General features: G+C 47.2%; 1 protein-coding gene across 1 annotated transcript in view; it reads left to right on the top strand.

Moving 5' to 3' along the window:
* Positions 1-13,710, top strand: part of hectd1 (HECT domain containing 1) — a 36,924-nt gene that overhangs the window by 19,464 nt on the left and 3,750 nt on the right. Inside the window, 18 exon segments of the mRNA XM_048228127.1 lie at positions 288-427; positions 750-1,073; positions 1,482-1,648; positions 1,971-2,147; positions 4,240-4,783; positions 4,785-5,179; positions 6,126-6,347; positions 6,742-6,875; positions 7,185-7,341; positions 7,949-8,171; positions 8,448-8,502; positions 8,862-9,044; positions 9,525-9,729; positions 10,595-10,677; positions 11,286-11,413; positions 11,564-11,765; positions 12,064-12,201; positions 12,812-13,476. Coding sequence (XP_048084084.1) covers positions 288-427; positions 750-1,073; positions 1,482-1,648; positions 1,971-2,147; positions 4,240-4,783; positions 4,785-5,179; positions 6,126-6,347; positions 6,742-6,875; positions 7,185-7,341; positions 7,949-8,171; positions 8,448-8,502; positions 8,862-9,044; positions 9,525-9,729; positions 10,595-10,677; positions 11,286-11,413; positions 11,564-11,765; positions 12,064-12,201; positions 12,812-13,476 — 4,142 coding nt within the window.

The raw sequence follows: 13,710 nt of genomic DNA on the forward strand, positions 1-13,710 counted from the left end.
CTCTCTCTCTCTTACTCTCGCTCTCTCTCTGCACTGATTTATTGATATCTGTCTGTTTCAGTACTTGTCCAATTTTTTAACAAGTGTCACAGTGAGCAGTTTTCTCACTCCAGCTTCCATATTCTTTCTGTTATTCCTTCTGCCTTTGGCTGTGTAGTTCTCCATCATCCTTACATGCTTTGACATCACGGTGCAGGACCCTTTGGTCAGATAGAACTTTTTTATTTAAAGCCTCGATCTCTTTGTTGTCCTGCTTTCTTAACTCTCTCTGTTATGTTTCTGCTCAGGTGGCGAAGCAGTGGTACGACTTTGACCGTTCCTCCTTCATTTTTGTGCGGAAGCTGCGAGAAGGCCAGAACTTCACCTTCAGACACCAGCATGATTTTGACGAGAACGGCATCGTCTACTGGATCGGCACTAATGCCAAGTAAGGCTCACCCAGTATACTACAGTTGTTAACACCACTCAGTCTTATTCTTAGATCAGAATTCTGTGTAAAAAACTAACTTGGAATTAAATGAATTGGGCAATAAGCCACCAAAGGCTTTTTAACTCTGATTTGAGTTGTAATGAGTTATAGTTGTATTTTAGCAATCAGTCATTACTGATTTTGTAGCATGAATGCTGAAGTATGAAACCATGAACCTTTAATTGAAAGCTTTAATTCAGTCAATCTCTTCTCTGGAAGAAAAAAACACAGATCAGTTGTCTTTCGTGAGTAATGGTTTTGATCTGCTGTGTTTCCACAGGACGGCCTATGAGTGGGTAAACCCTGCTGCGTACGGCCTGGTGGTGGTGACCTCGTCGGAGGGCCGGAACCTTCCGTACGGGCGGCTGGAAGACATCCTGAGCCGCGACAGCTCTGCGCTGAACTGCCACACCAACGATGACAAGAACGCCTGGTTCGCCGTGGACCTGGGCCTGTGGGTCATCCCCTCGGCCTACACGCTCAGACATGCCCGCGGCTATGGCCGCTCCGCTCTGCGCAACTGGATGTTCCAGGTGTCCAAAGACGGACAGAACTGGACAACACTCTACACACACGTGGACGACTGCAGCCTCAACGAGCCTGGGTAGGATTTTTTCTTCTTTCTTTCGTTTTTCTTCTCTCTTGCTTAATAATCATTAATCATAGCTAGAATTTCAGGCAAATTGTTAATCACGTGTCATGAAATTGTTTCTAAAGCTGACAGACGGTAGGTTACAATGCTTGAGCTATGGACTCGCCGATAGCTTCTTGACATTAGAATTGTGCATCAAAATACAGCAGTGTTTTGAAGGCGGGGGGTATTAGTGATAAACAAGCTTGTTGTTACAAAGTCGTATGAGTGCTTTTATGGATTTGGGTTGATCACTGAATAAAAACGTAGTTAAAAAGACTAGTAAATAAAAAAAAGACCCAAACACAGACTAGACTGCAGCAGTCTGTGTATAGCCTGCCCTGTCTGACCTGAACTGGGCTCTCCCCACCCCACATGCAGCTCCACGGCCACCTGGCCCCTGGACCCGTCTAAGGAGGAGAAGCAGGGCTGGAGGCACATCCGCATCAAGCAGATGGGCAAGAACGCCAGCGGCCAGACCCACTACCTCTCCCTGTCTGGCCTCGAGCTCTACGGCACCGTCAGCGGCGTCTGTGAGGACCAGTTGGGTAAGGACCTCTGGTGCGCCTGCGCTACTCGCACCGCTGGTCTGTTGGTGCTGGCGCACTTCTGCACTTGGGATTTGAAGTTATTTGAAATCTGAATTTTGACAGTGTTATTGTTTATGCATATATGTTTCTCAGTTTATGTTCCTGTCAGAGTTCAACCCACTGTTAAAATGTATGGCATATGTACATACTGTATGTGCAGACATGTAGTCTGTGTGTGTGTGTGTGATTTTATTAGATGATAATTGATACACTTTATTCAACCCAGAAGTGAAATTACAGAATTTCCATCACGTTGCCTAAATGTGTGTATTGTTCTCAGGTAAAGCTGTGAAGGAGGCAGAGGCCAACCTGCGCAGGCAGCGTCGTCTCTTCCGCTCGCAGGTCATGAAGTATATCGTGCCCGGGGCACGCGTGGTGCGCGGCATCGACTGGAAGTGGCGTGATCAGGATGGCAATCCCCCAGGAGAGGGCACTGTAACGGGCGAGGCACACAATGGTGAGCAGCGGTCTTGTGTGTGTTTGTGTGTGTTCGAGAGAGAAAGAGTGTGTGTGTGTGGAGCTGACGGCTCATAATGTTGTAGGTAGAGTGCATTAATCTCACTTACCAAATCAGCAAGGTTTGAGTGTACTAGATGTGTGGTGTATAGACTGTTTGTATGTGTTTTGTTTTGTTTTTTTAAATGGGGTGGGTGGGATTCTCCAATTTGGTAGTTGGAGTGGGAGGGACTGTCACACCACCATTCTCTGTATAGAGGAGAAACAATGTAGCAGGCCACTTTCAAAAGGTTTAACACGAGTCTGAACACATTCGGCTAAATGGAGTCTCTGGTACACAAAGACAAAAACAAATTGTGAACATCAAGTGCATTTATGTGTTTGGCGGAGCCTTCACTCAATCCTAGGAGAGATGGTCAGTAATTCCTGGAAGCCTCTGGTCATGTTGTTTCCTCCAACCTCTGCTAGAATTTGGCTTTAGTGTCCTCACCAGTGGACCTTCTGGGGATTGGATACCAAAAAAAGTGTTCAAATGAAGAGGCTAGTTAGAGTTCACTGGAGTGGATGAGTTGCATGCTGTATTTCAGAAGTGATGGAGCATCTCTTCTCTTCTACAGCATTATGTAGACAGAAGGAAAGCTTCAATCTGGCCCTGTTCTCTAATTCTCCCAAAGCTGCCTATCAGATTACTAATCGCTTGCCTATTGTCCTGTCTGAGGGCCTTGTTGGATAAAATACCCTCTACATTCAAAAGCTGCCATACAATAACCACAGACTAGGATTATACACCCTAAATACTGAGACTGGTGAAACCAATTAATCATCAACATAGTAATGAGACATCTCCCATACACTTTGAACCACCTATTATACAATTTGAACCACTTACAAATCAAACCCTAGTTGACAGATTATACTGGGGAAGAATGTTAGCATTATCATTGACTCTGTATATGTAAGGTCTATGTAAAACAGGGGTTACCTCACAAGGGTTTTCACATATGGAAATATGAAAGAACTGGTGGGATTGGGATGGGCCAGCCAACAGACCGTTGCTCCCTCACTCGCTGTAGTTGTTAAGAAAGGTACATGAATCCAGCACCCGGTGTACTCTGTGACGGCATCTTGTGCTTCTTCTGTATCGCTGTCCTCCTCCTGTGCACTTTGGGCTTGCTGGGTGTGGGAAGGGTTCGGACTGCGGCGCCCCCTACCGGCTGAAATCCCGCATCGCCTCTATCTTTCATTTGAGGACAATTAACTCATTTGAACCTATTTCTATTTCTATATACACACACTTTCAATTTGTCACTTCCATACTTTTATTTCTGTTATTAGTTTTCTATTTTGAGGTGCAACCCTCCCCCCTCTCCCACTGTCTAACAGGTAACTTTGTTTTTGTCATACTTGTGTCCAAAGCGTTTCTCTCTCTTACATTGCTGTTTCAATCTTTTGGGCAGCCATAGTTTTCAATATGTAAACAAACAAACAAAGCAATATCAATAAGAACGTCTTTAAAAGCAACTGTCTCCATCAATCAGCTAAGTGCATGTTGATGTCACAATTTGCAAGCACTGAATGGACTCCACTGCAAGTGTATTTTTACATTTGGACTCAAAATTCCTTTCAGTTCCTTTTTCTCAAGTGGCTTTTAGCTTGGCATTTTTGCAAATTTCTTATCCTTGGCTTTCGTTTTTTGTTTTGTCATTTTATTTGTGTAACTCATGTCTCTTCCCTCGTCACTCCACCTGGACCAGACAATGTGCAGTTTGGCTAATCTAACGGTCATGAGCGTATAAAACTTAGATTATATAAGGTATACAAGTCAGACAAAGCCATTTCGTCATTTTGAAATGGCATTTAAATATCAAACTTTAGTCTATACTCCGCTCAAATCGTGCGGTGGAAATGTGCTGTTCGATTACTGACGTCCTGGTCCAGAGTTGAGTGCTGAGCTGCTATCTTTATGACTTCTGCTGCTTGTATGTATGTGTGTGTGTATGTATGTGTGGGTTTTTTTTTTTTTTTTTTTTTTTTTTTTCTTTTTTTCTTGCTCTGTCTTTTGCCGGCTCTCACAGATTCATATCCCTTTCCAGGCTGGATTGATGTCACCTGGGATGCCGGTGGCTCAAACTCGTACCGTATGGGGGCGGAAGGGAAGTTTGACCTCAAGCTTGCTCCAGGTTACGACCCTGAGTCTGCGCCGTCACCCAAACCTGTCTCATCCACTGTTTCAGGCACGCCGCCGTCCTGGAGCAGCCTGGTGAAAAATAACTGTCCGGACAAGGGCGGCTCGAGCCCGGCGGCGGCGGGGGCCAGCTCGTCCAGCCGGAAGGGCAGTAGCAGCTCGGTGTGTAGCGTGGCCAGCAGCAGCGACGTCAGCCTCAGCTCCGCGCGCGTGGAGCCGAGGAGGGCCGAGAGCCTGCTGGAGGCCGGTGTGGTTGGGGGTGGTGTGCTCGGGGCGGTGGCCGGACCGGGAGGCGGCGGAGGAGGAGCTGGGGGTCCAGGGGCCGAGGGCCAGGAGCCGGTGGTGGTGCTGTCATCATCCCCCGCCACCACGGCGACCAGCGACGCGGGCTCGGCGTCCAGCAGCGGCACGCTGACGGGCGAGGGCGTGGGTGCCGAGAGCGAACGGAAGACGCCCACCGGCGAGCGGCAAGCAGCGGCAGCAGCAGCAGCAGCAGCCCGCGGCGGCGGCCGACAACGCGGCCATCTCCATGGGCCTGGTGAGCGTCAGCTCGCCCGACGTCAGCTCCGTGTCGGAGTCGTCCAGCAAGGACGCGCCGTCTCAGCGGCCTCTGTGCTCAGCGGCCAGCGCCCGGCTGTCGGTCAGCTCGCTGCTGGCGGCCGGCGCGCCCATGAGCTCCAGCGCCAGCGTGCCCAACCTGTCATCACGGGAGGCCAGCCTCATGGAGTCGTTTGTGCGCCGTGCGCCCAACATGTCACGCACCAACGCCACCAACAACATGAACTTGAGCCGCAGCAGCAGCGACAACAACACCAACACACTGGGCAGGACTGTCATGAGCACAGCCAGTGAGTCCACACACCACCGCCAGTCATAATGCATCAGCTCTGATGTTAATGAGTTTCACACACATTTTTCAAGACGCGCACACACACTCTACATTCATACAACATGTATGTTCATGGTCAGACATTTTTTTGTGTATGTTTGGCTTGATCTGTATCCGTTTTGGGAAGGCACCGTTTACTTGAGTTGACTAGTATACTAGTATAGACATTATACTAGCCGATATATTCATGTCCACGTCAGGCATGACCGTATAGTCATCACAGAAGTTGGAAGATCTCTGCCAGGACAAATCAATCTTGGCTAACTGCTCTGCTGTTTTCGCCTTTATTGTAAAACTTTAAAGCCTTGATTCATAACTAGTGACATATGTTGAGGAGAAATCATGCTTACTAAAAGATCACCATTCATTTTAGTGTCATTACATGATATTAATTCAATCCTAGCCTATGTTGGTGGAAGTTTACAGAATTTTCTCAGTAACTGTGTTACTTTGACCAGTAATGAAATCATCACTTATTATTATATGGAGGCTCAATTTAAAATCAGTTTTCTGTTTGTGATTGTGTGCATTAATGCAGTTTTTCTATAATGCTAAAGCTGATGTGCGCCAAGGGTGTTGCGTTTGTTGCTGTGTGCTACAGTAATTGTCATGGTTGTGTGAATCATAATAGAAAGCAGCTGTAGATTGTGAAAACAGAATGGATCACATCTAACTCTGGTTGGCTTTGCAACAAACAAATGACCATGCATCTGAATCCCCCATAACAAGCAATGCCGTTCCCTCACACTTACCCTCCATTGTTGTGTTTGGACTTAAACCCTAATGGAGCACTTGGTTGAGTTTCATCCCAGATCATGAGTAGGTAGTGGACTTTCAGTGGCTGCTTTGGGTGTGGTTGGGTCCAGACTAACGGCTCCCTCTTGGCTTTGTTTGTTTGTTTGCAGCTTCTCCGCTCATGGGAGCACAGAGCTTTCCTAACCTCACCACCACCGGCACCACCTCCACCGTCACCATGTCCACCTCCATAGTAACCAGCAGCAATAACGTAGCCACGGCAACCACAGGTTTGTCGGTGGGCCAGTTGCTCAGTAACACGCTGACGACCAGCCTGACCTCCACCTCTAGCGAGAGCGACACGGGTCAGGAGGCAGAGTTCTCCCTCTATGGTAGGCCATGTGATATTCATTTTCTCACACACACACACACACACACACACACACACACACAAATGTGTGTGTTTTCTCCTCCCTGCATTGCTCTTACTCATCTTCTACCACCCCGTCCTTGGTTGATAACCCCTCACCCTGCAATGCCCTCCATGTGTGTTGTTTATTGTCTTTGTTGTTTACAGATATCACATTAGTAAGTACCCTCCCCTTTGAATTCAGTCCAGTCATGGAGAGTAAGCGAGATTTATTGTGCGTGTGTGTGGGAAATATGAGTACAGATCATATTACCATTGGCATCGGACGTCTCCTCTTCTATATGAAATGCATTATGACAGTTTGTATGGGCTGGTGGTGTCTGTGATGATGATGTGTGACTGCTCTGTCCACACAGACTTCCTGGACAGCTGTCGGGCCAACACGCTGCTTGCAGAGCTGGACGACGAAGAGGATCTCCCCGAGCCCGACGACGACGATGACGAGAACGAGGATGACAATCAGGAGGACCAGGAGTATGAAGAGGTTCTGGTGCGCATCATATCTCTCTTAGTTGCTGTCTCCCCAGTGCAGAGCTGTTAAGCCCAGCTCTCTTGTGTGTAGAGAAACTGGAGTAGTGATGGATGACTTCTGTCTAGTGCATTGACCAGCTGTGTCTTGTGTGTTGTATTTTTATACAAGTTTTCATTTTGGTAACATTTGGATTAGCATTTAAAATAACATGTGGGAGACATGTAGAAATAGGATTTAAATATAGTTGACTATACATATGTTTTGAGGCGCAAATTGATGTTCATATCTAGTGCAATTCCTTACGTGTGTGTTTGTGTGGGTGAACAGGAAGAGGAGGAGTATGAAACCAAAGGCGGCAGGCGTAGGACGTGGGATGATGACTTTGTGCTGAAGCGTCAGTTTTCAGCTCTAGTGCCCGCCTTCGACCCGCGACCTGGCCGTACCAACGTCCAGCAGACCACTGACCTGGAGATCCCTCCACCAGGTGGGGCACAAAAGCAGACTCACCAACACGTACACAGACAAATGCAGTTTTTCCATGCCTATACGCTGCATGACCTTGTCCACTGAATGTTCCCAGTACACATACACTACCGTTCAAAAATGTCCTTGTTTTCATCATAGATCTTGTAAATTAGAAATTGCTGATCTTTAATGCAATATCTACATAACTATACAGGTGCCCAAAGGCACATTATGTTTACCGGTACTAATCTGATATAATTTTAAAAGGTTAACATTGGAGAACCCTTGTGCAATTATGTAAGCACATAATGTAATCTGAAAACTGCTGCCCTGATTAAAAAAACAATGCAACTGATCTCAGCTGGTATTCTGTCTATAATGGAGTGGAATGGACATTTCTAAGTGACTCCAAACTTTTGACCAGCAGTGTACATCCATCATGCACCATGATGACGCATATTCTTAGTGCAGTCTTCCTGTTCCCTCTCTGTAAATAACTAGTGATCTAAAGGCACATAACCTCTGGAAATTTGTAATTAAATCGTGTGACTGTTCAGCTTTGTCCTCAAACCATGCATGGTGGATAATTGTGTTGTTTGTTTGCGGGTGTGTTGGTGTGGCCCCAGGTACCCCACGCTCTGAGGTGCAGGAGGAGGTGGAGTGTGCCCCCTCTCCCCGTCTCGCCCTCATCCTGAAAGTGGCCGGACTGGGCAGCACGCGGGAAGTCGAGCTACCTCTGTCCAACTACAAGTCCACCATCTTCTACTATGTCCAGAAGCTGCTGCAGCTCTCCTGCGGCGGCAGCATCAAGTCCGACAAGCTACGGCGCATCTGGGAACCCACCTACACGTAAGGCACCTTCCCTCTTGTGGCCCTCAGGGGCCTGCCAGATCTGTACATGTAATCTATAGATGGATATTTACTTTCACGTCCCTGTGGGAAATTTGACTGGGACTAGACCCAATAACATATGGGCACACAATGCCAACAATCGTAGACCGTGTAATAAAGTGCACACAAACATGAAAGATGTAAACAAAACGGAGCACACATGAAAATGAGCTTGATTCAGTGCGATTAAGGAAACTTGAGTTGCGCTACATGATTCTCTGACTTGTATTTCAGGATAATGTACAGAGAAATGAAGGACTCCGACAAGGAGAAGGAGAAAGGAAAGCCGGTAAGCCCCTGTCCACTCGGCCCCTCCCCCTCTCTCCCACTCACCCAGGCCATTCAGTGTTGACTGTAAAATTGTATGTGGCTGCTTCTAAAAAAAAAGTGTGTAAATGGTGCTTTCTTAGTAGTCTGTCCGAAACTCACAACCCCTAACATGAGGAAGTCTTTGACAACAACAGCAACAAAGACGTGCCTTAGGGCCTGATGGTACTTTTGGTGTAACTGCATGGGCCTCATGACTTCAACAACTACAACTTCAACAAAAAAAAGATTCAAACACAAAAAGCTAGTCACTGTAATGCATGTGTGTTGCGTGAGACTTTACAATCAGGAAAGACCAACATTTGGTTCTTCCTGTTGTAGGGTTGCTGGTCTATAGAGCATGTGGAACAGTACCTTGGCACTGATGAGTTACCAAAGAATCACTTGATAACCTACATGCAGAAGAATGCAGACTCCTCTTTCCTGCGCCACTGGAAATTAACCGGAACTAATAAGAGTATTAGGAAAAACAGAAATTGTTCTCAGCTCATAGCTGCATACAAGGTATAGCGACGGCGTCAGATGTGATTATTATTATTATTATTATTATTATTATTTTACATCTATTATTTACCCTTCCCTCATTTTTTTTTTTTTTATACAGTTGTATTTTCCCTTCTTGCTTGACTGTCAGTTGTGTAAGCACGTGTCAGACAGTTGTTGCTGTTCACTCAAAGAAATCCTGATCAGTAAACCTCATTTTAACTTCAGTTACTTTATGTATAATTTCAATTGAACTTTTTTTTTTTTTTAATTGATGGATTTCTGCCATGCTATTATACAGTAATCTGAGTAACTAAACAAGGAGCAGTGACTGAAAGAGTGTCTGTGCTTGTACATGTTTGTGTGCCTCTACTTGCTCATGTGTGAATGTGTGCTTCATGGTTAGCAAGTTGATAGTTGACGGGGTTGGCGGGTGGATGGGTCGACCGCTGGGTCGGTCTGCTTCTCTAACGGCCAGTGCTCTGTGCTTGCGTTGGGCAGGACCTGTGCGACCGTGGCTGCCGGCTACTGGGCTGGGCGGCAGCCCTGGGCTCCCTGCAGAGCTGCGAGATCCTGAACGTGGCGCGTGAGCCCCCGCAGGCCAAGGCCGGCACCTCGCAGAGTGCCTGCGGCGTGGAGGACGTGCTGCAGCTGCTGCGCATCCTCTACATCATCGGCGGAGACCTGGGACGCAGCCTGCTAGAAGGTGTGTGCGCACGCACACACACACACACACACACACACACACAAGTAGCTTCAGTCTCAGTAATTCACCCTGACATTTTACATGCTCACTCACATATTCCTTCTCTATAATTATTGAGCAATTTGGTTCTTGGGTTAGAGATGTTCGTAGTCAGTTAGATGTTAATAGTAAGTAGTCTGAGTAGTCAGTAGCCTTGATTTATGAAGTGTCGCAGCAAAACAAATGTGGAGGTGATGTCAGACAGAAGAGAATTCTTTTGAATTCTGTTCAGAAAAGTCTTGGCCACAGCCACACTTCCCAGTGTTTCCGATACATTGAGTAATCTGTGGCGGGGCGCCACAAGATTAAAACCAGCAGCCACACATCAATGTTCTATGTTGTACTATTTAAATTAAGGATAAGATCAAATCCTTTCATTGAGCTGCGCTTTTTACACATGCAGCCTTTCCTCTCCCCGCCCCTCTGTCTCTCGTAACGAACCCACTGTGGCGCTGCCCCTCTTCTGCATGTGCATTTAACAAAACATTAAAGATTGTTGAAAGATTGTTGATGCCACATAGAAGCATTGCATAGAAGACGGCGGGCTAAATTTCTAATAAAATCGCTTAGCATCGTGCTACCGCCACAGATTGAATCCAATTCTGTGAGAAACACTGCTTCCTCTAGCGAAGTGATGATTGGGTTGGGGGTCTTGTGTTCTCTGTGTTCTGTAATGATTGGGTTGGGTGTCTTGTGTTCTCTGTGTTCTGTAGTGATGATTGGGTTGGGCGTCTTGTGTTCTCTGTGTTCTATAGTGATGATTGGGTTGGGCGTCTTGTGTTCTCTGTGTTCTGCTGCTAATCTAAAACCACTTTTCCCTCCATAGATTTTGAAGATCTTCAGTTCAATGCTTCGCCTGAAGAATTCACCAGCAAAAAAGTTACTACTAAGATCCTACAGCAGATAGAGGTATGGTGGCCTGCCCTGGGCCTGTGAGGCTTATGGGATCAGCCCATTTTGTGCATAGCATCCACTCACTGTTAGCATTTTTCCACCGACAGAGAACCGCAGCATTTCGACCAAACAAAAAGTGGTTCGTAACGTGGCACTTTGGTTCGGAGCTTGAACCAGAAAATAGTTTTTTCCTGTGAACCGAAGTGCCCGTGTCATTCTACCTTTCAGAAGAGAGAAGGCTAAAAGCATGAGTTTTCGTCCATATCAACTGTTGCCATGAGTGAACAAAACTAGAACTACACTGCACACATTAACCACTAGCATTTTACATAGCTAATTTATGCCATTTTTATGGCACAACTGTCATGTTTATAATTAACTCTTGTTTATGCATGCACCACCCTCTGTTGGTGACGCATCCTTGGTCCAGTTCAAAACTGGTGGAAATGCGGGCTGGTTCACTAGATGGCACCAAGGTTCAAACAATTCTAAACCAAACTGGTTCAAGAACGCATTCTCTGTCGAAAAACTGCAAGACTTTTAATGGCATTTTGATGATCCAATGATGACTTCCTAAATAAGAGTTTCTGCTCTCTCTGTGTGTGTGTGTGTGTGTTTCCAAGGAGCCACTGGCACTTGCGAGTGGTGCCCTACCTGACTGGTGTGAGCAGTTAACCAGCAAATGTCCTTTCCTCATCCCTTTCGAGACCCGGCAACTGTACTTTACTTGCACAGCATTTGGAGCCTCAAGGTGAGCATCAGCAGATCTTAAATCAGTGCTGACTTTTCTCTTATTCTCCACGAACATTCTGATGAGTGTATTTTAGTGATTTACCATTGTGTGCAAACGCTACATGATGTTTGGGTTTAACTGTGTGTGTGTGTCCATCCACCCCTCTAGGGCGATAGTGTGGCTTCAGAATCGGCGGGAGGCCACCATGGAGCGAACGCGGCCGTCCACAACGGTGCGAAGGGACGACCCTGGCGAGTTCCGCGTGGGCCGTCTAAAACACGAGCGTGTGAAAGTGCCCCGCGGGGATAGCATGATGGAATGGGCCGAGAGCGTCATGCAGATCCATGCCGACAGAAAGTCTGTCTTAGAGGTGAGGAGAGTGAAGGTCATCAACCAGTCTAGGAGTAGAGGTTTTATTTGTTTGTTTATTTCTTTGCTATGACAGAATGCATTTCATAGCGCCTCATGGTTTTTTTCTTTTTTTCAAAATGCCAAGTGCAGTAATTGTGCATTATGACACTTGTCTAATTTGGTGATGACTTGGAATAAGTGCTGTCTTGGTATCGTAGTATTGACTGCTTCATACGAAGTGTGTGTCCAATCACCCTCATGGTGTGTGTAATAGTGGTGTTTGTAGCCTGATCACATGGTCCCGTTCCTCCTCCCAGGTGGAGTTCCAGGGCGAGGAGGGCACAGGGCTGGGGCCCACTCTGGAGTTCTACGCCCTCGTGGCGGCTGAGTTCCAGCGCACCTCTTTGGGCATCTGGCTCTGTGACGACGACTTCCCCGACGACGAGTCGCGCCAGGCAAGTACCACCGCTGCCCGCCACGGAGCTGCGGCTCCTCCAGGCATGCGCTGCTAATTACAGGCACCAAAGTGGGGGACTGGTTGGGGTGAGCTTTACGAGACCGCACCATGGAGCAGGCTTGTTTACAAGGATTTACTTTTAAAATAAATGTCCCTACAAGCTGTTGCGCTCCTTCTGTGGTGTTCCTCCATTGCATACATATAGTTGTTGCACGGTGGTGTTGCAGAAGAATCTTGGTATGCCTGGACCAATATGCTAAATGCATGCTCAAATCTTCATTGAAGGGTAATATAGATTCCTTGGTTTTTAAATGACATCTTGCGTATTTGAATGATCTTGGGTGAGTATTAAATTAATCGACAGCCATTTTGGTAAGTTGAATATCCTTGGTGTGTGGACTAAACAAGGCATTTGAGGACACATTCTTGGGCTTTGCGAAACACTCATTGACATTTCTTTTTTTCACCATTTTCTAGCATTTTATTGAATAAACAAGAATTCAAAAAATGAATCGACCGATGAGTTGACAATGAAAATTATCATCAGTGACAGCCCTAGCTTTGTTATTAGGAAGAGAAGTTAAAAATGAGTGGCACTGTTTCTCCAGGTGGATCTGGGCGGCGGTCTGAAGCCCCCCGGTTACTACGTGCAGCGTTCGTGTGGTCTCTTCCCGGCACCCTTCCCACAGGACAGCGACGAGCTGGAGCGCATCAGCAAGCTCTTCCTCTTCCTGGGCATCTTTCTGGCCAAGTGCATCCAGGACAACCGGCTGGTGGACCTGCCCATCTCGCAGCCCTTCTTCAAGCTCCTGTGCATGGGCGACATCAAGAGCAACGTGAGCAAGCTGCTGTACCAGTCCCGCGGCGGCAGCGGCGGCCTCAGCACCAGCACCACCACCACCACCATGGACTCCACGCTTAGCGAGCGCCACTTCCTTTTGGACTTCCAGTCCACGGAGACGTCCACGGAGGAGGGCCCCGACTGCTACTCGGTGGGCAGCTTCGACGAGGACTCCAAGTGCGAGTTCATACTGGAGCCGCCCAAGCCCAAGCCGCCGGCGTGGTACCACGGCCTGCTGACGTGGGAGGACTTTGAACTGGTCAACCCGCACCGGGCGCGCTTCCTGCGCGAGGTCAAGGACCTGGCCGTCAAGCGTAGGCAGATCCTCACCAGCAAGACGCTCAACGAGGACGAGAAGAACACGCGGCTGCAGGACCTCATGCTCAAGAACCCCATGGGCTCCGGGCCACCACTCAGCGTGGAGGACTTGGGGTAGGCACACACACACAGAAACACATGCAGACAGTCAATATGTATGTCAGTACCCTTAATATATTATAGGTAGTCTTATCCCAAGGCCCATTCATGGGTGCTTCTGTCAGTATTATTATAACCAGCTGCTACGGCCTTGCCTTGAAAACCAAAAGACAATTATTTTATCATCAAAATTCTATAGCTGATGTTTTTAGTAAGGTCCCACCTTTTGAAGGTTTTAGAATATCTTAT

Source organism: Alosa alosa, chromosome 19 (genome assembly GCF_017589495.1).
Source record: "Alosa alosa isolate M-15738 ecotype Scorff River chromosome 19, AALO_Geno_1.1, whole genome shotgun sequence".
Taxonomy (NCBI): domain Eukaryota; kingdom Metazoa; phylum Chordata; class Actinopteri; order Clupeiformes; family Clupeidae; genus Alosa; species Alosa alosa.